The 24,632-nt window shown below is 33.9% G+C and overlaps 1 protein-coding gene across 1 annotated transcript in view; it reads left to right on the forward strand.

Moving 5' to 3' along the window:
* Positions 1–24,632, forward strand: part of CDH9 (cadherin 9) — a 166,644-nt gene that overhangs the window by 135,442 nt on the left and 6,570 nt on the right. The window contains exons 8-11 of the mRNA XM_006159776.1: positions 17,256–17,392; positions 17,852–17,973; positions 23,610–23,727; positions 23,828–24,079. Of these exons, the coding sequence (XP_006159838.1) occupies positions 17,256–17,392; positions 17,852–17,973; positions 23,610–23,727; positions 23,828–24,079 (629 nt within the window). The remainder of the gene's footprint in view (positions 1–17,255; positions 17,393–17,851; positions 17,974–23,609; positions 23,728–23,827; positions 24,080–24,632) is intronic.

The following is a 24,632-nucleotide window of genomic DNA, read 5'->3' on the forward strand; positions in this document are numbered from 1 at the left end:
AAAAAAAAAACTAAAGAAATAAATTGAAAAGCAAACAAACATTTGTTTTTATAAAAATATCAAAACTTTATTTTCCAAAAAGTAGTCACTTAGGTATACCATATATAAAAACAGTAAGTCAACAATATTTTCCTAATGACATGGAATATTATTAAGCAGATACTGATCTATAAATCAATAAAAAAGGTAAAAGTATTAATAATTAGTTTAGTATAATGCTTTCCCAAAATATTTAATTAAATTAATTAATATTTAATATTAAATTATTTAATTAATTAAATAATTAATTTAATTAAATATTTACCATTTAAAAGCTTTTAAATATAGCAGAAGTTTAAATGACTCTCATAAGTTGTCCATAAGGACTATGTAAAAACAGTAGTGGCATAAATAGATGAATGGGATGTGCATATAATGATACATGTATATGCAGAAGAAAATGTAGAGAACTGAAAATATAGATCAACAGTACATTAATAAATGTATGATTAGTAAAATGACTAAATTCTACTTGAACTAAAATCTGATTACTAGGAAAATAAATTATTAAATTTATTTTATGTACTCCTTCACATGCCAAAAATCAATAAACCCAAAGCTAAATGAATAGCTAATTAATATTTATTTTATGACTATCCACATGTGTTAATTCATAAGCAATATTTGTTGCCCTAAGTATATATTAATGAAGATTTATTTTGTTGGCTGGATTACTATATTATTGAACTTAACCTTTGTAATAAAGAGTCCATAAAATTTTAATCAAGAGCTAATATAAAGAGTTTCTTTCAGTTATAAAATTTTGGCTAATTTTAAATTAATTAGAATATAATGGATAAAATATACCTTATTAAAAATGAATAATTGGTGTCAAATTATGTATATTGTATAACATTATTTTAAAACATGCATATAGTTGATTATATTATAGTTGTTTACATTACTCTGATATAATTTTTTATTAACATACATGAAACAATTTAAAATGTCCATATTTAAAGCAAAACTTGTTATAAAATGAAGAAGTGATCTGGTGTTCCAATGATCAGTATATGTATACTAGTATGCTGATATCTGAAATAATACAAATTTGTATTGTATTAAAATGATATGTATCTATTTGATTTTGGCATCCCTGGTATTTGGAGTTCTTTAAAAAATCAAAAAAAATTCTATCTTATTGTAAGTGGAATTTCATAAATTGTTATTGTCATATTGTTATTTACAAGTACAATTGATGTTAGTGTTTCACCTTTTATCCTGAGATCTTCCTAAATTTACTTTTAGTTTTAATAGTTCTTTTGTAGAACATCTCCTAATTCCTTGGTATTTTGTATGTAAGCTACCATGTCATCTGCAAATACAATTTTATTTCTTCCTTGCTAAAAAATATCAAAAAAGTTTAAAGTGTATTCATGTTTTTTGCAACACTTAGATGAAAATAAATACCCATCTGCTTTTTTAAAAAAAAAGTTTAAGGGCCTGCTCAAGCCAATAGCTCCAAATATGCTCAATAAAGTGTCTGCCCTTGATAGATTTTAGTGTTTTCCATAAGAAAGTCATCAGTGTTGGTTGTGCCCTCATTTTTCCTTAGCATGTGTTGTGCGAAATGTTTATCTAGAAATCTCACACTCGTTTAAAAACAAATTATAATTTGTCAATGGTAGTGATCCACTATTAGAAAGTTTAGAAAGTCATAGACAATGACAGTGTATCACATCTTTCAGATGATGAACTTGTTATTGCTGGACCATTGAACATTTCTAAGTCTGAATACAACCATACTTTAATTGCCAGAAGGCACATGCACTCCTAGACAGGCAGATAGAGGGAGATAAAGATAAAACATACCCACAATGGGGCTTGGTCATACTGCAATCTCTTCTCCATTTCTCCATCCTGTCGAGATTTTGAGCAAGCATGCACACACATAAGGCATGTTTTTAAAGTCAATGATGCTGGGATTCAAACAGGGTTAGCTATATGGCATCTGGCTCTCTTACTCACTAGGCCATGGAGCCAGCCAGAGATCACATATTAATAATAATCATTGTAAACTTTCATCTACATATTTGCATATGAAGAATTCAACTTTGTGAGAGGCACACTTACTATTCCATATCAGCAAAAGTATTTCTTCCTTTATTCTGATCAGGGGTCTCATAAAGTGTTATCAGTTCTTTAACATTTACTTCTGCACAGATGTTTTCATCTTCTTAAGTCCCATAATGTATATTCTGTTAGTCAAATTGTGTCATCAAACTCATGACACTTAGACTGTCTTAAATACTTTGTCTATCCTTTCATAACATAACAGTTATAATTTGCTGAACTCCTGCTCTGAACTAGAAACTGCTTAAAGAACATTAAATTTATTAGCTATTTTAGCCTCGTTATAATTTATAAGGGATGTACAATTATTATCACCCCTATTCTAAACTAAAATGTAAAGGTCTGGGAAACTTTCTTAAAGATACAACACATATAATTTGCAGACTGGAGACAAAACCTATTCTCAAACTTAATACAAATCCAGTTTATACCCACGTATACTCTGCTTTCTCTGTGACTCTATTTGACTTTATTATTAGATAGAAATAATACTAGTCTTCATTTGCAAAAATTCTGCTGATCTCAGTGATACAAAGCAGATCTCAAATGAAAAATTATGGATGAGGTAAAATATTAGTGTTTTTGTCCCTTAGACTTTGGTGTATTCTTTTTTGCCAATGACTACAAAGAAGAATTTTATAAATGAACACAATAGAAATGTTCTCTCAGGAAACTACATTCTACTTCTGTTATTTTAAAAGACAGTTTTATTGAGGTATATTTGACCTGTGTAAATTGTGCATGAGTTGTAAACCTTGGCATATTCAACCCATATGAAAACATCACCACACTCAAAATAACACGTACCTTCTGTGCTCACAAAACTCATTTCAAATACCTTCTTCCCAACACTCCCTGAACTCAACTTCATCTGTGCAAATATTGAGCTGCTTTATGTCAATATCGATTAGATTAAATTGGATTTTCTAGGATTTTCTGTGAGTTGTATATATTATTTCAAAATGCATTTCCTTTTTTTTTTGACTTGTTTCACAGCGTTATCATCTCAAGGTATTTTCATGTCCTATGCATGAATAGCTAATCCTTTTAAATAGTTCAAAAGCACCCCCGTGTGTTCAAATACAAGTTTGCTTATCTATTGACTTATTCATTGATGGTAAAGATTTTTCCAAATATTTTAAAATTATAGTGCATTTATACATGTACAAATGCACACATTTGCATACATTATTTCTCTTAGGTAAATACCTTGAAAAACAATGGCTGACAATATGGCAGATATGTGTTAATTATTTAGGAAACTGCCAGATTGTCCAAAGTTGTATCATTTTACATTCCCACCAGCATGTGTGAGGGTTCTAATTTCTTCACATTCTCACAGATACTTGGCTTCATTTTGGTTTTAGTTTTCATTTCCTTGATGGCTAGTGATGTCAAATATTTTTCATGTTTTTGTGTCATTCACATAGGTTCTTTTATAAACTGTCTATCCACAAAGTTATGTATATTATACTGGGTTATTTATTGTTGGACACATACACACACACACACACACACACACACACACACTGGTTACAGTTTATGAGCCAGGTTTTATACGAATATTTTCTTCCAGACAGTCCTTCTTATTTCCTTAAAGTGACTTTCAAAAACAGAAGTCAATTTTGATGAAATGAAAATTATCAACATGTATTTTCATGAAGTTTTTATACTGTTTTTTTATAGCAGATTCATTTAGTGTTATACTTAGGTCTATGTTCTATTGCAAGTGATTTTTTTTTTAATTTTTGGTATATGAGGCATGGACCAAAGTTGTTTACCCAATGTTCCTAAAGATATTTATTACAAAGACTATCTTTTCTATGCCAATTCTGTTTTTCACCTTGGTTGAAAATCAGTTGTCAGTAAATATATAGGTCTATTTCTGGATCCTCTTCTAATTCTAATGATCTATTCGTCTATATTTATTTTTTAAAATATCACATTTTTGTACAAATTACAGTTAAACTTGAAATCAGGAAGCATTTGTTCTCTAATTTTTTTTTTTTCCTTTTTGAAGTTGCTGGTTTTTCTAGGCACCTTTAATGTTTCAATCTGCCAATTTCTACAAAATAGTCTAGTAGGATTTTGGTTGGGGTAGTGTTGAGTTTGTAGATCAATGTAGGCAAAATCAATATCATAATGATATTGAATATATTAACACAAAACTACATAAATACTTCTTGACACATTTTGGAATTTTTATTTTCAGTAATAATTTGGGGGTTCTTGTGTCAAGAACATCTTTCTCAGATTTACCTAAGTTTACATATATGTTGATGCTGTTATGCATTTATTGTTTTCTTGGTACTTTCTGGTTGTTTGTTACATATATATATACATACACACACACACACACACACACACACACACAAATACACACTGGCTTTTTTGTATTAACTTTGTATCCTGCTATAACCTTGCTAAACTCATTAATTAGTTCTAATAGTTTTTTAATAGATTTCATTGTTTTTGTCTTTTTGTATGTTTACAAAAATGATCATGACTATCTTCTAAGAACATAGACAACTTTTCTCATTTCTTACCAATGTAAACACCTTAGGTTTCTTTTTCTATTTGTCTTATTTCTCTGTCAAGGACCTCTAGAACAAGGTGAAACAGAAGCAATGAGTACAAATCCTTGCTTTGCTTCTTAATTTATGAGGAAATCACATAATCTTTCACTATTCAGTATTGTACATATGAGGGTTGTTTTAATTTTTATAGCCTTTTATTAAAAACATTTCTTTCTATTTGTCATATTCTGACCACTTCTTATCAGAATAAAATTTGGATGTTATCAAATTGTATTTTCTCTCTCCATTGACATAGCTGTACCATTTACCATAGTGAATTATTTTCAGTAATTTTTTTTGATCCTAGACATCAAGAAGTTTATTTAATAATATAAAAGCTTTATGATATGTATGATAATAGAGATAATAATACTTGTATATCGTATTAACACAAAAGTTAAATGAAATTTGTATTAAAGTTCTCATTACATAAATTTTTTATTTATTTACCCTCATATAAAAACCACATTTCTCTCAAGACAAGAAATGTCTAAACCTCTCTTAATGAGAATATTTTTATTATCTTTGTACCAGTGTTATTTACAGTCATGAACTGTAATTTTTACAAGAGTCCTAAACTCTCTTTTATGGAAGAAAAAAAGAAAAATTTAAAAATTAAAAGCATAAATTTTTTTGTTTTCAAAACTAAAACTAAATCTTTAGACAAATAGCTTATTTTTATGAAAGGGTATCTTTTATTTTATTTTTATTTAAATTATCTTTCAAAAATTTTTTTACATTAAGTCACTGTGTTTAATTTTAGCATAAAACATTAAAAGTATAAAATTAATTGGTTTCATAACTAAAAATTCCCTTTTGACAAATGGTCTATATTTTTTGAGGGGTAGCATATATTTTATTATTTTTTATTTAAATTATCTTTGTTTTATTTTATTTTATTTTTTTACATTCAGTTACTGTGTGCCATTTTAACAAACCAAATGAATTTTTCCACCATGAATATACTGTGTATTGGTTCAAAGATACTACCATACATATTATCAATAGATAATTTTCCATTTTCATATTCCTTAAACGTTTTGCTTCTTTCTTTTTCACCTTGATTCCATTCCTCTCACCCTGCTCTATTCTCCACTCCCCTCCCACACTGTCTCTAGTATCTACAGATGTTCTTCACACTTCCAATCTTTCAGTTTCTGCCTTAGAGTACAGATATTTGGTGTATATTGAGTGGGGGCATACAATGCCTTTCTGTCATAGTCTGGCTTCCTTCACTTAGCAGTGAATCTTCCATATATGTCCACGTTCTATCAAATGCCAAACTCTCATTGTTTTTTATGGCTGAGTAGTCATCTATAGTACATGTAAGCCACACTTTTTCAATCCATTCATGTGTTTGACTGAACTTTTAAATATTAAACAAGCCTTACATTCTTTTTTTTTTTTTTTTTGGAGAGATTTTCACTGTAGGGCACGTGTGCTCGCCAGACAGACAGAGAGAGACATAGAGACAGAAAGCGAGAAATCACCCCCCAGAGGGGATGGTCACGCTGCAATCCCTTCTCCTCCATTCTCCTCTCGGGATCTTGGGCACGCACGCACACGCGCCCGGCGTGAGTTTTAAGCCACCGGGTCCAGGACACGAACCGCGGTCGACTACGTGGGAGTCCAGCGACATAGCCATTACGCTAACTGCTGGTTCCCAACAAGCCTTACATTCTTGATAGAATTGCTACTTAGCCATTTTTGTATCTCTTTCATATGAGATATTATTCCACAGCTTTGTTTTTCTGTTATTTCCTTGTCTAGATTTGGTATCATGGTCATATTGCCTAATAGAATGAAGAGGTTAATACAAAATCCTCTTTAATTTTTTTAAAGATTTTGCATATAATTGGCATTTTTCCTTAAACGTTTAGTAATAATTAAAAGCAAAGCTATTTGGGGCTAGAATTTTCTTTTTTACATGAGTTATAAGTATAAATTTTTTCTCTAGTAGGTATAAGACTTTTAAGGTTATCTCATTTTTTTGTATGCATTGTGTTTTATTTTCATTTTTCTTTGTCCTTCAGGGAAATTGTGAATTTCATCTAAGTTGACAAGTTTATTCAAGTTGTTCAAAATATTTTTACGTTCTTTTGATATCTCTAATGAATGATTCAGCTCTATTTAATATCATTAATATTATTATGACAGTTATATTTAAAATTGTCAATATTTATCTACTTTTATCAGATCTGTGTGACTAAGTTATTTTTAAGTTTAGTGATTTCTTAAGAAAATTACCTTGTGTTTTTTTAGCATATTTTTCTATTTTATTAATTTTTGCTCTGACTTTTGTTACAGGATACACATCCTTAAATCAGTGAGGTGATTTTCCTAAGGCATATCTTTTTTTTATATGTACATTGTAATGATATAATTTTTAAAGTGCATCTTTGAGTATGTTCTATAATAGTCTGATGCTAATATATACACTTTCTCTTTTTATAATTCCTGCGTTTTTATAAACATGATTTGTGTCTTGTTTTATAATCTGATTTAACATGCTATGCCTTTTGATTAAAATGGCTAAATTTTTACATTTAATTTTATTTTTGATACTGTTATGTTTGATTATCATCTTGTTATTTGTTTTCTGATTGTCCCATGTCTTCTTTGTTTATTCATTCTTATTTTCTGCCTTTTTTTTAGAAAAAAAAATTTATTCCATTTTATTTCCTTTCATGACCTATTTTTTTAAAATGTATTTATTTTAAAATTTGGAATTTACATTTAATTAGTGTACATCTTTGTGGGATACAATATAGTTTTTCAAAGCATGTGTGCAGTGTTTGGTAATCAAACCAAGTGTATTACTATATTCATAATCTTCAAAAATGAGTAGTACATTATGTTGTACAACTTTGGTTTTTATTCTGCTGTTTTTTTTTAGTTGTTCATGATGTATATATAAGATTGTCGACATTCCATGATCTATAACTTTGCTGTATTATACCATTTTATCCTCTATTTGCCTTCTACATGCATTCTTGACTGCGTTAACTATTTTCCCTGTACCCCTCACCCTTCTGGCCCTGTACAGTCTCTGGTATCTGTCTCTGCGTCTTTCCATTTCTTCCACAGAGTGCTGACATTCAGTGTATGCTAAGCTAGGATGTAATCGAGTTTCTCTTTCCTAGTCTGGCTTGTTTGACTTAGTATTAGATCTTCTAGCATTATCCACTTTGTATTGAATGACACGACCTCACTGTTCTTTAGAGCTGAGTAGAATTCCACTGTGTATACATGCAACATTTTCTTAATCCAGTCATCAGTTGTTGGGCACTTTGGTTAATTCCATGTTTGAATTAAAACATGGAATAATATGAAAACTGCTCTGATGAACATGGATGCTACATTTTTTTGTAGGTATAGACTTTTAGGTTGAATGTTCGTTTTCTATTAGTACCATCAAGATTTTGCCCTGTACACATCTTTTTTACTTTGTAATTCATCAGTGGTTCCTCAGGATGCTTTTAACTTTGTCACTAGTTTTAATCAATTTGATCGTGATATGCTTGTTAAAGTATGATTGACTATTTTTGTACTTGGAGCTCATTGGAGTTTCCTGGATCTGTGAGTTTCTCAAAACTGGAAAATGGATGGCCATTGTCTATTTAATATATTTTGCCCAAGACAATTTAAATATTATTTTATTAGGTCTCTTCAAAGTGTAACACAGTTACCGGTTCTCTGTTTCTTTGTCTGTTCTTTCCCTCTTTGTCCCCTCGAACAGATCACAGTCATCTTCATTTTCAAATTCATTATCTTTTTCTGTAATATCTAATCTGCTTTAACTCAATCTAGAGTAGTTTTTATATTATGCCTTGTTATTTCTTTCTGTAATCTCCACAAATATTATATTTATAGAACCTTTAGACATACAGAATCTTGACATAACAAAGCATCTTGATTTATCATGTTGTGATAAACATATATATATATATATATATATATATATACACATATGCTTTATGTATCTATCTCTCTACAATGCTGCTTTTTTCTCTATTTTATTAAACTTATAAAATGCAATTTAAATACCTTTTTAAAAGGATTGCTTATTTTATTTATTATTATTATTATTATTTAATTTGACCAGAGAGACACAGATAGAGAGCAAGGAAAAGTGAGAAAGCAAGTCACCAGTTCTGGGACTCAAACAATGGTCACCCATGTGGGAGTCCAGCACCTTAACTACCACACCACCTGTCAGCCCCTAAAATGCCTTTTTAAATATCATTGTCAACTATGTCTATCAAACATGTAATTTATAGGTTTACTTCAATTAGTGGAATTCTGTTCTCATTAACATTTTCCTGTTTCTTTATATGCTTTTAATTTTTATTGGATTATAGATATTGTGACTATTACCATGGTTTTGTTTGGTTTTGTTTCTAAGGTTTTTGTTATGGTTATTGTTGGTTTGGTTTTGTTTTGTTTGACAAGGTCTCACTATTTTGTCCAGACCAGCCTCAAGCTATGATCCTCCTGTCCAAAGCTCCCCAAGCGGCCAAGATTACAGGTGCATGTCCATGTGCCCATGTGCCTGGCTTCAGGGCATCAATCTAGGCTTCCCATGAGGTCCCAGCCTACAGAACACAGTGTTTTAGCAACATGCACAACCATGTCTGGGCCCAACTTTTACAATGTTTAGGACTGTATAGCTTTACATTTTTATAAATACTTTTCAGCTTTGTTCGGATGTATGGTTACATTGTTTGCAGTAGTTTAATACTTTTAGATCTTGTTTTTGCACTTCATTAGCAGCCCTTAGTCTACAATGAATTTTACCTCAGTAATCAGGCAAGATTTTTCTGAGTAATCTCCTCCAAATGGAGTAGATCCTTCACAGACTTTATTTGTTTCCTTTCTGGGAAGCTCTTGTCTATGTTGCTATCTTCTCTGCAAACTTTAGCCAGCTTGGTCATAAACTGCCAGCAATTCCCTTCTCAACTTGGGGAGAACTACAGACTCCATCTGGATTCCTGTCGTTTGCATTATGAAAACTTTCCCAGACAGCATACTGAGGAAGTGTTAGTGCTTATTTAATTTCTTCTCCTTCTCTAAGGAATTACTGTCTTTATCTCCTGATGTCCAGTACTTCAAAAATAATCCTTTCATGTATTTTGTTTGACTTTTGGTGTTTACAGCAGTATGATACATTTGGCTCCTATGATCCCATCTTTACTAGAAAAGAAAGCTAGGGAGATTTATTTTTAAACATATCCCTGTTTTTATATCTGTAATTCATTTCAGAAAATATAGGTGACCCTGGAAATTATGTAGCACATAAGACATGTATACTTCTCTCTTGATAGATACTATAATTATTTTACCACACTTCTATAAAGTATTCTGTTTTTCTATTTCACTTCTATAAAGTATCCCAATGCTTTTTCTCAATTTTATATGAAGTGTATCTTATACATACAGACCTATGCAATTTTATTCATTGTATTTTTTAATGTCACTAAGTCTTTTAAACTATCCTTGTATATATAAAACACACTTCTTTAAATGATACATCATTGATGGACATTTAGATTATTCACAGATCCATAGATATCTATTTCCCCCAGAGTGATCATTTCTATGTCAAAGACTGATAATAAAATTTTCAACCTTGTTTCATGGTATATAAAGGTGTTTCATATATTTTTAAATTTATATTTCTCTCAGAAATATTTACCTTCTGTAGGTTACTAAGTTTTTTGGGGAAAAAACTACAATGAACACTTGTTTTACTTGTACATTTCATGCATCTGAGAAAAATAAAAATACTGAGAGAACAAATTAATCTCAAATCATGTCCCTTAAATTATTCCACCAGGGGAACTGCCATGTACCTGTAATTAACCAAAATGATGAACACAAAGGGATATTCTCTAGGCCTTTTAGAAAACATGGAGTTGTTCCTTTGGCAACATGTATGTTAATCTACAAGAAAGGTGATATTGTAGACATCAAGGGAATGGGTACTGTTCAAAAAGGAATGCCCCACAAATGTTACCATGGCAAAACTGGAAGAATCTATAACGTTACCCAGCATGCTGTTGGCATTGTTGTGAACAAACAAGTAAAGGGCAAGATTCTTGCCAAGAGAATTAATGTGTATATTAGGTATATTAAGCATTCTAAGAGCAGAGATAGCTTCCTAAAACGTGTGAAGTAAAATGACCAGAAAAAGAAAGGAGCCAAAAAGAAAGGTACCTGGGTTCAACTACAGCACCAGCCTGCTCCACTCTGAGAAGCACACTTTGTGAGAACCAATGGAAAGGAGCCTGAGCTACTGGAACCTATTCCCTATGAATTTATGGCATGATGAGTGTTAAAAATAAACTAATCTATGGTCTATACAAAAATATTATTCCACCAGTTCTGCCTACATATAAAGCCATGCCTGAATTATAGCACATAGACCAATTCCTGTAAGCATTAAAAGATACATGCAGGACCAGCAGTTAGCGTAATGGCTATGTCGCTGGACTCCCAGGTAGTTGACCACAGTTCCCGTCCTCGACCCAGTGGCTTAAACTCATGCTAGGCTCGTGTACGTGCATGCCCAAGATCCTGAGAGGAGAATGGAGGAGAAGGGACTGTGGTGTGGCCATCCCCCCTGGGGGGGTCATTTCTCGCTTTCTGTCTCTCTGTCTGTCTGGCAAGTGCACGCGCCCTATAGCAAAAAATAAAAAATAAAAAAATAAAAAAACTCTCCAAAATAATAAATAAATAAGGAAAAGAAAAAAGATACATACAAGAAAACTTTAATTCTTCAATTACAGAATGAAGAAAATCCAGCAGTAATTCAACAAGTAAGCAACATTGTACTATGTTTGCTCTAGTTGAATTTAGAAGGGCGGTTGATCCCAGAGTAGAAACAGGCTATGATAAACATCATGGTGAAACATCTTTACAGGGAACGCTTGGGAACTAATTCTCTCCACTCCCTCACCCTAAATAAATCTGTTCATCAAATATATTTTCTGAAATGCATCTGCCACTTGAAATATGAGGTTATGGTTACAATTAGCAGCTGTTGTCAGCTCTGCTTCACCTCATTAGCAATCATGGATCTCCCAAGTTATAGGGTCGATTAGAGCTTTACAAGTGCTGAAGGAACAGGTTGCCTCATTTCACACCTATTTTATGTTTAACATATTTAAAGTTGAACAATTTTCAGAAGATATCCTTCCTACTGCTGTCAAAGAGAAAAGTAAGTAACAAAACTAGAATTCAGTTCTGCTTCAGTAAAGTGTACATGATTCTAATATAAACTGGAGTAAATGCACAAGTGCTGTCATACATGACAACGCTTCTATAATATTTACTGAATTTTGCTGCAGATGGAGAAATAATAATACACTTAACAATCATACCATTCATCTCTGCAGAGAAGATTTTAACAACTTTTAAAAGTGAAATGAATAATCATTTCAAATGAAATTAAAATTTCATTGCATGGCTAACATTCACTTTTTTGTGGGGGAATGAAGATTTCATCATTCAAAACTACAGAAAAAAACATTTTTAGCAGCAGCTAAAAAGGAAGGGACATATTCATATCCTAAATACATTGACTTAGTCAGTGGAAGAAATGCCTGGCATCCAGTAAAGAAAAATTAATTCTATCTTGACATATTTCTGCCTCTTATTGCTTTGTTCTGGTACCTGTGATTTAGTTTAGATCTTTGTGTAGAAGACAAAATACAAGGATCTAATATATGTTTGATTTTTAATAAGAGAACATAAAAAAATCTTGCAAATTCAGCTTTCAAACTCAGGTCTCTAATGCTCTTTTTCACTTGTTATTTGTGTCCTATATGATTGTATCCTGTCTCTGCAGAAGGTATTCATACAGAATATTATGTTAGTGGTATTTTTAAGCTTATTGTTCAGAACTCAATATAGGGAGATCAATAAAACATTGTTGCTGTAATGGGCCATCTGCTGGGACAGAGAGAGAGCTTTATTCTGTGTAGAGTGTTTATCGGACTCTTCCTGGTCATTTGTTGTGATCCAACGTATTTGTTATTAATAGGTAAATCAGACTATTGCTATTCTTTGTTGAAAATAGAACTGCGGCTGATAAATAAAAGAAAATTATCTCTGGGTTTTAACAAATTCTGAGACCTTCACAGTGGTGAATCATTTCTGAACATAGGCCAGGAAGTTTGCCATGTTAATGTTGAAGTAAGCTATTTCTCAATTGTCAATGTGATTCCCCTTCATGAATTCTTAGCTTGAAAAGCACTGCCTCTCGAGATTGAAGTTAAGAGTAGACAGTCAGAAACTCAGATCTATTTTGATCCTACATAAGCTACTAGTGAGTCAAAGCTTGACTTCTATAATGATAGAATCGTTAGCTATTCTTCAGTTACAGAAATCCCCATGCTGCTCTCCAGGACAAGTAGCAACAGACACAAAGGAAATTTTATTTTTCTCCTTGATCTCAAATGTGAACAGTACTAAGAACCCCAAGATCTATTTAGATATAAACAGATCATGGTTTACTATTGACCTTTCCATCAATAAAGAAAATACTTAGGGTGAACATTCTGAATTCAGTCCATCCAATGTGTAGATATAGTTAGTTTCTTTTATTTTGATTTCTTCATGCTCATTTTAGATTTGTTTTTATTCAGAAGCAGAATTTGATGTATTTAATAAAAATAAAACTTTTATGTAATGTTTTAATGACCTTCTTCGCTTTTCTCTCAAACACCTTATAATAGAGATTTGGTCTCAAATGGAAATAAAACTTACATGAGGAAATAAAGTGTAGGAAAGTTGACATCTACAAATAAGAAACACAACATTTTGCTTCATTTTAGCACAAATAGCAAGAGAGAAAAACAGAAAATTTAATATGACTGCCATCTTCAATGTTAAAATAGTAATAGTTATTTTAAAATTTGTCTATTGTGGCAACTGGTGGCATAGTGATTAAGGCTTTAGTTCCTACATGGCCAACTTCATAGTTCATGTCCCAGACCTGGTGACTTGAATAATATGTCAGGCACATGTGTCCACATATCCCAAAAGTAGAAATGGAAAAGAGATTGTACCATGACCCCCAAAGTGGAAGGGTTCTCTCTCTCTCACTCTCTCTCTCTCTCTCATATTTTTCTGATGAACGCACACACTCTCTAGCAATTTTTTTAAAAATCATTTATGATAACTAATTATTGACTATAGTTGAAAGTAGCATCCATCGCTAGGACCATTAGGCATTTTTATATGTGCATTTTTTTTAAATCTAGGTTTCTAATTAACCTTTATTTCCTTAGGAGTTCTCATCCTGGATGTGTAGCCCCTCTTGGGCAATGATTGTATATTAAGTGGGTTTTAATTTGAATCTCTTAAATTCTTTTTGTAACAATGTGTTGGAAAATTGCAGTCATGATAATTTGAAAGGGGGGGGGGATTTTACCACTTCCTCTACCACTTCCTCGTAGCTCTATTGTCCATTGCAGAACTGTAGCAAAGGACAGCAAAGAGGTGTCTGAGTTAGTTTCATGCGCTGGGAGTAAGGAAAAGAACCTGAAACCAACTACGTGAGGGTTTTTACAATCACCTTTGAGGTGAAATCTATTCCCCCCCCACACGCACACACAGACCCAAATGTTCTCTTTGAAGCAGTATTTGTGACTGTGAGCAGAAAATGAACTAGGCAAGCACCTTCATTACCATATTAAATTGTTAACGTTACTTTATATATTGGGTTGTCAGAAAAGTCATGATGTATTTTTCTGTTTTTCTTTTTTGTTTGTTTGTTTTTTGTTTTTTGGAGAGGATTTTTTTACTATAGGGCACATGAACTCGCCCGAAAGACAGAGAGAGACAGAGAGACAGAAAGCGAGAAATCATCCCCCCAGGGGGAATGGCCACGCCACAATCCCTTCTCCTCTATTCTCCTCTTGGGATCTTGGGCACATATGCACATGTGCCCAGCATGAGTTTAAGCCACTGGGTCCAGGACTCGAATCACTATTTACTACATGGATGTCCAGTGACATAGCCATTATGCTAACTGCTGTTCCCATATGTATTTCTAGGCAAAAATGTGTCGTGACTTTCAAGACAACTCAGTATTTTAAGATCTGAGTTTAATTAATGGACCACTTGTTAAGCATAATTCTTACAGCTACAGATCAAGTCATATGTGCTTTATTAGAACAGTGAAAAAACAAAATTATAGAATTTAGGTAAATATATTTTGATCAAATGATTTAAATATTGCCAATACCTCACAAAGTTCAAATGCCTAAATATGAACTTATGTTTGTCAAACCCATACCATATAGTAAGTATATTACAAATTATAATAGAAGTAATAATTTTCTTTTTTAAAGAGAGACTTTTGCATAGGGCATATGTTCTTGCCAGAGAGACAGAGAGACAGAAAGCAAGAAATCACCCACCCCCAAGGGGTATGGCCATGTTGCAATCCCTTTTCCTCCGTTCTCCACTCTGAATTTTGGCCGCACATGCATAGGTACCAGGCATGAGTTTCAAACTTCTGGATTCAGGACTCAAATCAGCCATGTAGGAGTTCAGTGACATAAGTGCTATACCATCTTCTACTCCCAGGAGAAGTAATTTTTTAACTCATCAGATTAAAAAGTAGTTCATTTGCTAAGTGCCTTCAGTAAAAAAGATATGAACTATGTCATTAACTGGTTAGTTTCTTAGTTTCTCACTTTTCCTCCTCTTTTTGTCTTCATTTAAAACACTTTATTCCTTGCTCTGAAACTTGCTATATAAGCCTGGGCCATGGACCTACAAGAGAGTATTCACTTAAGAACTTGTTAGAAATGAAGAATGCTCTCTCTCACACCAGGCCTACAAAATCAAATTTTGAGGTTTTTTTTTGAGACTTCTACACATGGCGTGTGCACTCACCAGAGAAATAGAAAGAGACAAAGAGAGGGAAAGTGAGAAATCACCCTCAAGTGGGGATAGCCACTCCACAATGCTTCTCCATACTTCTCCTGGGATCTTGGGCATACACACACATGCACCCAGCATGATTTTCAAGCCACCAAGTCTGGGACCTGAACTGAGCATGGTCATGTGGGAGTATCACCATATAATTTGCTGGCTCCGCAAATTCTATTTTTTAACAAGATACTCATGTGATTCATACAAATGTTAATACCTTAGAATCACTCATTATACTCTGGCATAATTAAAGACTTAACAACAGAAATCTCAGACAGGTATAAAATATTAACTAGAACAGTTTAATAAAATCTGGTGTAGCTAAAGCACTTTCTATGAATAGACTTTAAACATATCTTTTGAGCATGTATTAGTGTTCTGTTCCTGCCATAAAACTATGGTTATAAATGTAGTGGCTTAAAACAACTTAATGTATTGCCTTCCAGTTCTGTAGGTCAGAATTCTGTATGACTTTTACTGGGCTGAGAACAGAGTGTCAATGTGGGCAATGCTGCATTTCTTTCTATAGGCTCTGGAGCAGAATCTTTATCCTCACTCATTCCAATTGTGCCATATTTCAGTTCCTTTGAGTTGTAGAGTGGAAGTCCTTCTTTCTTTGCTGACTTTCAGCTCAAATAAAGCCCCCAGTCTCTAGAGGCTGCCTACTTTCCTTGGGCCCTGGTCTCCTTCCTCCATCTTAGAAGGAAGCAACAGTAGGCCCAGTTCATTCTTCTCAAGTCAAACCTCTGTTTTTGCTTCTTCTGTCTGATCTTTATAAACCACTTTTCTTTCTTCCTGTTCCACTTTTAAGAGCTGGTATAGTTTAACTCAGGCACATCCAGATAACCAAGAACAATCAGCGTTTTTAGCCTTAATCACACCTGCAAAATTACTTTTGCCACGTAAAGAAATATGCCCTCACATTCTGGGGATTAGGGTTTGAAACAATTTGAGAGAGAAGACGTTATGATGCCAATAGTAGAGTGATAAGATGTGAAGGGCGACATCTCTCCTACCCAGTGCTGATGAAAACATCAGTACCTGTGTGACATTCTGTATTCATTTGGAATAAAACAATTATTTGGAGGGACAGATGAGAGGAAAGCCTACTCGTGCTTCAACTGAGACAGTCCTTAAATAGAGAGCCATTAAGAGCCACGTAGTACACAGTAGTCTTCTCTATAGCCACTTAGCCTCCTAGAGGACTGTGAACGCGCAGTTACGCTGTTGTTTTTAACATACTTTCCACTTTTGATATGCTATTGACTCGATTGAGCTTAACATGACTGTTGAGTATGTCTCAAGCATGGTGATGCGCCGTGATAGGACCCATAAATCAAGTGACACTCAAAAACTCACTTAAAATCTGCTGTAAGGACTCATATGTATAAAGAAGGACCCCAAAGTACATGTAATCACAGACAAATAATAATGAAAAGGGTCAAATATATACCATTGTTAAATGGCAGTTCTATAAGAAGGAATTTCAAGAAAGTTGTCAGCATTTTACATTTCAAGTCTGTTCAAGGCCTTGTGGGAATCGCCTGTAACTTTAGGAAACCGTGGAAGAACTAATAATTTTTGAACAATTCCAGGATTTATGAGTCTTTTTTCTTCCAGATACTCTGTCGATCGGCATACTGATATGGACCGAATTTTCAGTATCTACTCAGAGAATGGCTCTATTTTCACTTTGAAGCCCCTTGACCGGGAATCTTCCCCTTGGCACAATATCACCGTTACAGCCACAGAAATGGGTAAGTGGTAAAAGCAGCCATGTGAATGCATTTTCTTTTACCAAGTGGTAAAATAATGGTACTAAGTAGACTCTTTTCCTTGAGTTAAATGGTGACGTTTTTAGCAAGATCTTAAAGAAATGATTTAGATTGTGTTGGCTTTTCAAATTATTTTAAAGATGGTCATCATCCTTTTATTTGAAATTTGGTTTTCTTTTACCCCTGGCTATAGAACAGATATAATCGAATCTCATAAAAGTAATGTCTACAACAATTACCTATTACAAATAATTCTTCATTTTTATTTTTTTTAATTATTCTTTTCATTTGGACCATGTCAGAAAGCTTAGATATTCACCGACAATCCGATAGAGAAAGTACTACCACTGAAGTTATCTGTTGCTAAGTTACAAATGGAGTGTACGATTGCACCAATTCTCTGTAAATGGGACTAAACTCTTATTCATGTTCTTGTTGCAGATAACCCAAAACAAAGTAGTCACATTCCTGTCTTCATCAGAATTTTAGATATAAATGACCATGCTCCAGAATTTGCCATGTACTATGAGACATTTGTTTGTGAAAATGCAAAACCTGGGCAGGTAAATGAAATTACTGTGTGCTTCTAAAAAACAATGTTGTTTTACAAAGACAAATATTATTGCATTAATTTAATTGTATGCTTTTTCGTGAAAATTATTATTAATACTCCATGTCACTTATTCATCTCCCTTTGCCAAAGAACTCACGGTGATCTTAAAAAGATTTTTTAAACCATTTTATTATGGGGTCAACAGGTGGTGTGATTAAGGTGCTGGACTCTCAAACGGTCGACCGTAGCTCAAGGTCCGAACCCGGCAGCTAGCTTTCTCACCTTCCTTCTACCTGGGTGTGATTTTTAAGCTGTCAAGTCAGAGACGTGAACAGCACAGCAACCCTGTGGAATCCAACACCTTAACTGGAAGGTCCCTAGAAGTACATTACTAAATAAAACATGAGTTATAAAAATGAAATTGTTCTATGTTGACACAAGAAATTCATAAGGGGGCTGGCATGTGGCATGGTGGTTAAGAGTGCTGGACTCCCAGATGGCCAACCGTGGTTCAAGTTCTGAACCTGGAGGCTTGCTTTCTCACTTTCTCTGTATGTGTGTATGTGTGTGTGTGTCTCTCTCTGGAAATATTAAAATAATAGTAATAATCATCATCATAAATAAATAAATAAAGTGAAATAAAATAATTATTTAAAAACAGAAAATCATGGGACCAGCAGTTAATGTAATGGCTATGTCACTGAACTCCCATGTAGTTGACCATGGTTTGAGTCGCGGACCGTGTAGCTTAAATGCACGCAGGGCGCGTGTGGGTGCGTGCCCAAGATCTTGAAAGGAGAATGGAGGAGAAGGGATTGCAGCGTGGCTATCTCCTCTGGAGGGTGATTTCTTGCTTTTTGTCTCTCTCTGTCTCTTTTCTTTTTTTTGGCAAGCACACGTGCCCTATAGCCAAAACCTCTCCAAAAAATAAAAATAAAAAAAAACACAGAAAATTGTAAGAATTGGTTTATTGATTAAATTTTGTTACTTTGACTAATTCAGTCAGATGACTTTAGTTTGATAAAAGTGAAATTCTGTTTATTGTTTTTACTATTTGTATTAATATTATTGTAATTAAAAAGATTTGTAAAAGAGCTACAGAGCTCTCTTACAAAGTATTTTTAAATATGTCTAAGGAAATTTTAAGCAAATGTAGAATATATTCATTTTTGATAAAACTTTTCCAATGACAGTTATCTGCTCAAATTTTACTAGAAGTAATTTAACCAGTTAAAAGAGACCTATGTCTTTAAAGAAAAAGGAAGCAGATGCTAAGATCTATAAATCCTTCAGGTCTTTATAAGCATAAAAACTAAAATGATATATGGTCTTACTTCTGTTCCAGTGAAGATTGTCAAGTACTGGATTTTGTCTCCCCAAAATTTATGTTTAGACTTAGCCCCCAATGCGGCTATGTTTGGAGTTGAGGTTAAGCAAGTAATTAAGGTTAAGTGAAGCCCCTGAGGGAGAAACTCTGATCTGATATGATTAATATTCTTATAAGAAGAGACACCAGAGGAAGTAGCAGGTGGCATGGTGTTAAGACACTGGACTCTGCACAGAAGGCCATAGTCTGAGTCCAGACCTTGTGGCTCGAGAATCACACCAGGTGCATGTGCTGTGTTTTCAAAATCCCAGGAGGAAAATGGAGGAGAAGGGATTACAGTGTGACCATCTTCCCTGGGAGGGCTGTTTGCTCACTTTCCCTCTCACTGTCTCTCTCTTTGTCACTCTCTGGCTAGCACACATGTCCAAAAATTGAAGGACCAAAAAAAAAAAAAAAAGTTTGCTCACTTTCCCTCTCACTGTCTCTCTCTTTGTCACTCTCTGGCTAGCACACATGTCCAAAAATTGAAGGACCAAAAAAAAAAAAAAAGCCCAGAGTTTGTACTCTGTCTCTGAGCTCATGAAACAAGGAAGGGCCATGTGAGAACACAAAGAACAGGTTGCTCTATGCAAGCCTGCAAGAGCGCCTTCACCCGAAGCCCATCGCGCTGGTACCCCAGTCTCCATTGCCAGCCTTCAGAACTGTGAGAAAATACCTCCGTGTTGTTTCAGCCCCCCAAGTCTGTGGTGTTGTGTTACACCATCTCAGGTGACTAAAACAGAGATAAGTACCGGATTATGCCTACTTACACAGAAAAAAAAAAAAATGAAGCTTTTGTTTTCTTTTTACCAACATAAAATAATTGCATAGTTATTTAGATTTTTTTTAATTTCCTACATGTAATAAGCATATTCTTAATTCAGTAAGTGACTATTTTGACCTGATGCGTAATGTTAATAGCATTGCTTTATATTAATTAGCTTATTCAACTATTGTCCCACTAATAGATATTAGTTTTGTCAATAAAACGCTATTCCAGCATATAATATTGTAATAGATATTTAGTACTCTATACCTATTTGTTCCTAGTAATATTAGGTCATCAGTAAAATGTTTCTATGCAAAATGTGTCATGACTTTCACAATAAACCAATATTTTCTTTTGGTATAATTGTCAAAATAGGAATAATTAATTTTTTTGGAGAGAGATTTTTGCTATAGGGTGCATGCACTCTTCAGAAAGACAGGAAGTGAGAAATCATCCCCTGGGGGAATGACCATGCCACAATCACTTCGGCTCCATTCTCCTCTCGGGATCTTGGAGCATTACATGCATATACGCCTGGCATAAGTTTAAGTTGCTGGGATCTGGAACCTGTGGAACCCCAGTGAAACAACCATTTCACCATCTGTTGGTTCCAGAGATAATTAAATTTTTAAATAAATACTAATAAATGCTGCCAAATGATTTTCCAGCTATGTCACAAATTGAGAGTCCCACCAAATACGTATGATTGCTTATTTACTTGAGTGACTCTAGATTTTAAATATCTGGAAACATTTAAATATCTCTTAATAGTTTTAGTGTAAATTCTTTCAGACTTACTGAGGTGGAACTTTTTTTTCAAAGAAATGTGGACTTTTACTTGATTTGTAAGTCTTCACAGCTGTGTTAGTTCCCTGAGGCTGTCATGACAAATGACCACAAACTAGATGACTTGATGGGATTTTTTTCTCTTACAGTTCTGAAGGCTAGAAGTTCAAAATGAATGTGTCTCTTTGAAAGTTCTAGGTGAAGACCCTTCCTTGCTGTGTCCAACCTCTCGTCTTTGCCAGGGATCCTTGGCATGCCTTGATTTGTGCACTTCACTTACTCCAATCTCTGCCTCCCACTCTTTTTAAAATTTTTTTAATAATTAATTTATTTAACTTTTTATTTATTTATTTATTTTGACCAGAGAGCACCAGACTGAGAGAGAGAGAAAGTGAGAAGGCAAGTTACCAGACCAGGACTTGAACCATGTGAGAGTCCAGCGCCCTTCACCACCATACCATCTAGTGGTCTCATCTGCCTCCACTCTTATGGCACTATCCCTGTATCTCTTTCTGTGTCTAAACTGGTATTTTGGGTTTTTTTGAGGATTTCCATCACTGGGCCCTTCTTGATGCAATATGATCTCATTTTAACTTGAATAAATCTGCAAAGAGCCTATTTCCAAATAAAGTCACATTCACAGATACCAGAAAGTAGGGCCTGAATATCATTTGGAGGAACACAAGGGACACAAGTCAACTTGCAATAGACCGGATAGTTTTTTAGTCATTTATTTATTAGTATGTTATTTGTTATTGATTCCTATGAGTTATTGATATATTTGACTATTTGATAAAATTAAAGTATCATTAATATTAGCTAATTATAATGATTTTAATGTACTATTCGGATTGGGTTAAAATTTTAAAAAGTTAAAAAATAAAATATATTTTAAGCCACTGATATGTATACATTCTTAAAATTTTACTGAAACAAGATATATCTAATCATTTCAAGAGCATAAGAGTCATATAATTGAAGGATCCATGCTTTGAATTATTTAAAATATTAATAACATTTAGATTTATTAATGCTATTCAAGATCAAGAGATTGAGCAAGAATGTCAGATCTTATAATAATATTTATATAACTCTCATATAATTCTTTTAGGTTATGCTCCAACATTCTAAGAAGGAAAAGTGTATTATGTTTGTATTTTTAAAAGAATTATTTATTTACTTTTATGTATCACTATGATTATCCTTTTTTAGCATGCTGTAGGGCATGTGTGCTTACCAGAGAGAGAGAGGAAGGGGTCATGGAAGGGGAGTGAGAAAGCCAAGCCTCGAGTTCTGGGACCCAAATGGAGATCAACCTTATGGGAGTTCAGCACTTTAACCACCACACCACCTGCTGGCCCCATTATGCTTGTATTAATAGTTTCCTACTTTAGAAGCCTTGTATAAAGAAATGTAACATTATCTGTAACACTGTTAATGAAGTGAATAAAAGTAAAGTTTGTATCAAATTTAGGTGTGGAGTCTTGACTAGTGAGTGTGCAGGTTAGTTTAGTTACAGAAATATACAATAACTGAAACAATGACAACATTAAACTACTGTAATTGTTCACCATGGAATGTTGGACTATGTTACCTGGCAGCTGGGCAACTGTTTCCTTTTGTAGAAGAGAAAGTTGAGAGTAAGGACAATTGAGTGACTAGAATTTCAAAGCCCACAGATGGCAAACCCAGAACTAGAAAACGAACAGCCAGTGCATATTTTAGTGCTTTATCGGCTATACAATGTGTAGAGGAACCTTTGTTTAACCTGTTTGTTCACCCATTGTCCACAATGGACATTCTGAATTCCACTGAGCTCACAGAGGAGTGCTCTAATTTCACAACTTCATCACTGATTCCACAAAATTTAGAAGCATTTATTTGTGCATCTGTCTTTGCAAATGCCATTCAAAGAAAAGCCAGCAATTTGTATGAAATATCAAATATACTTGTAATAATTATATCCATGGCTTTATGATTATTTTCTTTTAATGTGATCAATGGTTTACTTTTCCAAAAATACAAGGTGTATTCAGAAAGTTAATAAAAATGCATAAGAAAGGTGCATGCATTTCAAAATTATTGCACCAAAATAAACTTGCACTTTTGTTTCATTTTTCCACAAATGTTTTGAAGCCCCCTCGTGTATTATTAATATTGGGTTGTAGGAAAAGTCATGATGCATTTTTTCATAGAAAAACAGAAAAAAATATGATTTTTCCAACAGCCCAGTGTTATTTTTAATGTATAGCAGTGGTTACGCTGAGTATTTATGATTTTTAAAATTGCATCTTCAATGTTCTCTTCCTTTGAGAAATTATTTTCTAGTGGAGAGAACAGATCAGTAACCAATTAAGAATAAACCAGGCCAATGTTCTGTAACAATGTCAAAACAAGATCATTGAAATGATCAAATTTCTCTTTGTGAATGAAATCTGCTACGGCCAGAAATGAGACGATGGTGCATTAAGATGTCCTGCAGTCCAGTAGTTGATGGACATTTTTCTTCTTAATTAAACAAATTACCTGGAGCAAAGCCATTTAAAAAAGAAACAAAGAGAAACAAAAAAACCTCACATATTATTCTGAAAATGACATATTTTTTGTTTGACTTTAATGATGCATTTAAAACACAAACACATGGATGATTTAAAATGTCTTAAAACAACAAAAGAGGTCTTTGTTGGTTTTGTTGAACTTATTAGCTTCTTTATTTCGGTTTCAGTTGATTCAGACAGTCAGTGTCATGGACAAAGACGACCCTCCTCGAGGCCACAAATTCTTCTTTGAACCAGTGCCAGAATTTCCTCTCAATCCGAACTTCACCATCGTAGACAACAAAGGTATAATATAGAATGTTTCTAAAACTAACTGAGTACAAGTCCTTCAGATGCAGAAGTAAACATGAGTATGAATTATGTTTCAACCTTTTTTTCTGCCTAGATAATACAGCGGGAATCATGACGCGAAAAGATGGGTACAGCCGCAACAAAATGAGCACCTATCTCCTGCCGATTTTAATCTTTGACAATGACTATCCTATCCAAAGCAGCACTGGCACGCTCACCATCCGTGTGTGTGCCTGTGATAATCACGGAAACATGCAGTCCTGCAACGCCGAGGCCCTGATTCTCTCGGCGGGCCTGAGCACCGGGGCGCTCATTGCTATTCTCCTCTGTGTCATCATACTTCTCAGTAAGCTGTGCCCTCCAATGCGCGCTTAACTTGCAAAATCCTCTTGTGACTCGTGGCTTACACATCAAATGTCATTCGTCTCTATAGCTAAAATGTGAAGGTTTTTAGCTTCTTTCTATGTTTTCCCTGGAGGTTTTGCCTTAGGGCATATACACTCACTTCACCAGACAGAGAGAGAGAGTGAGAGGGAAAGTGAAAAATCACCTCCTGGGCGATGGCCAGTCCCTTCTCCATTCTCCTCCCAGGGTCTTGGGCATCTACAGATCCAGTATGAGTTTCAAGTCATCAGATCTGGGATTTGAACTGCAGTCAGCCATGTGGGAGTGCAGTGAGGTAACCGCTATACCATCTGCTAGCCCTAAAGTTTTCCATTTTCAATTAATTTTTTTAAAGAGTATTTAATTTAATTTAATTAATTTATTTATTTATTATTTTTAAATTTGCTTTAAGGCATATGTGCTCACCAGAAGGAAACAGAGAAAGAGAGAGAGAGAGAGAGGAAGTGAGAAAGTAAGCTACCAGGTCTGAGACTTGAACTGTAGTCAGACATGTG

This window comes from Tupaia chinensis, unplaced genomic scaffold, assembly GCF_000334495.1.
Source record: "Tupaia chinensis unplaced genomic scaffold, TupChi_1.0 Scaffold000657_1, whole genome shotgun sequence".
NCBI lineage: Eukaryota > Metazoa > Chordata > Mammalia > Scandentia > Tupaiidae > Tupaia > Tupaia belangeri.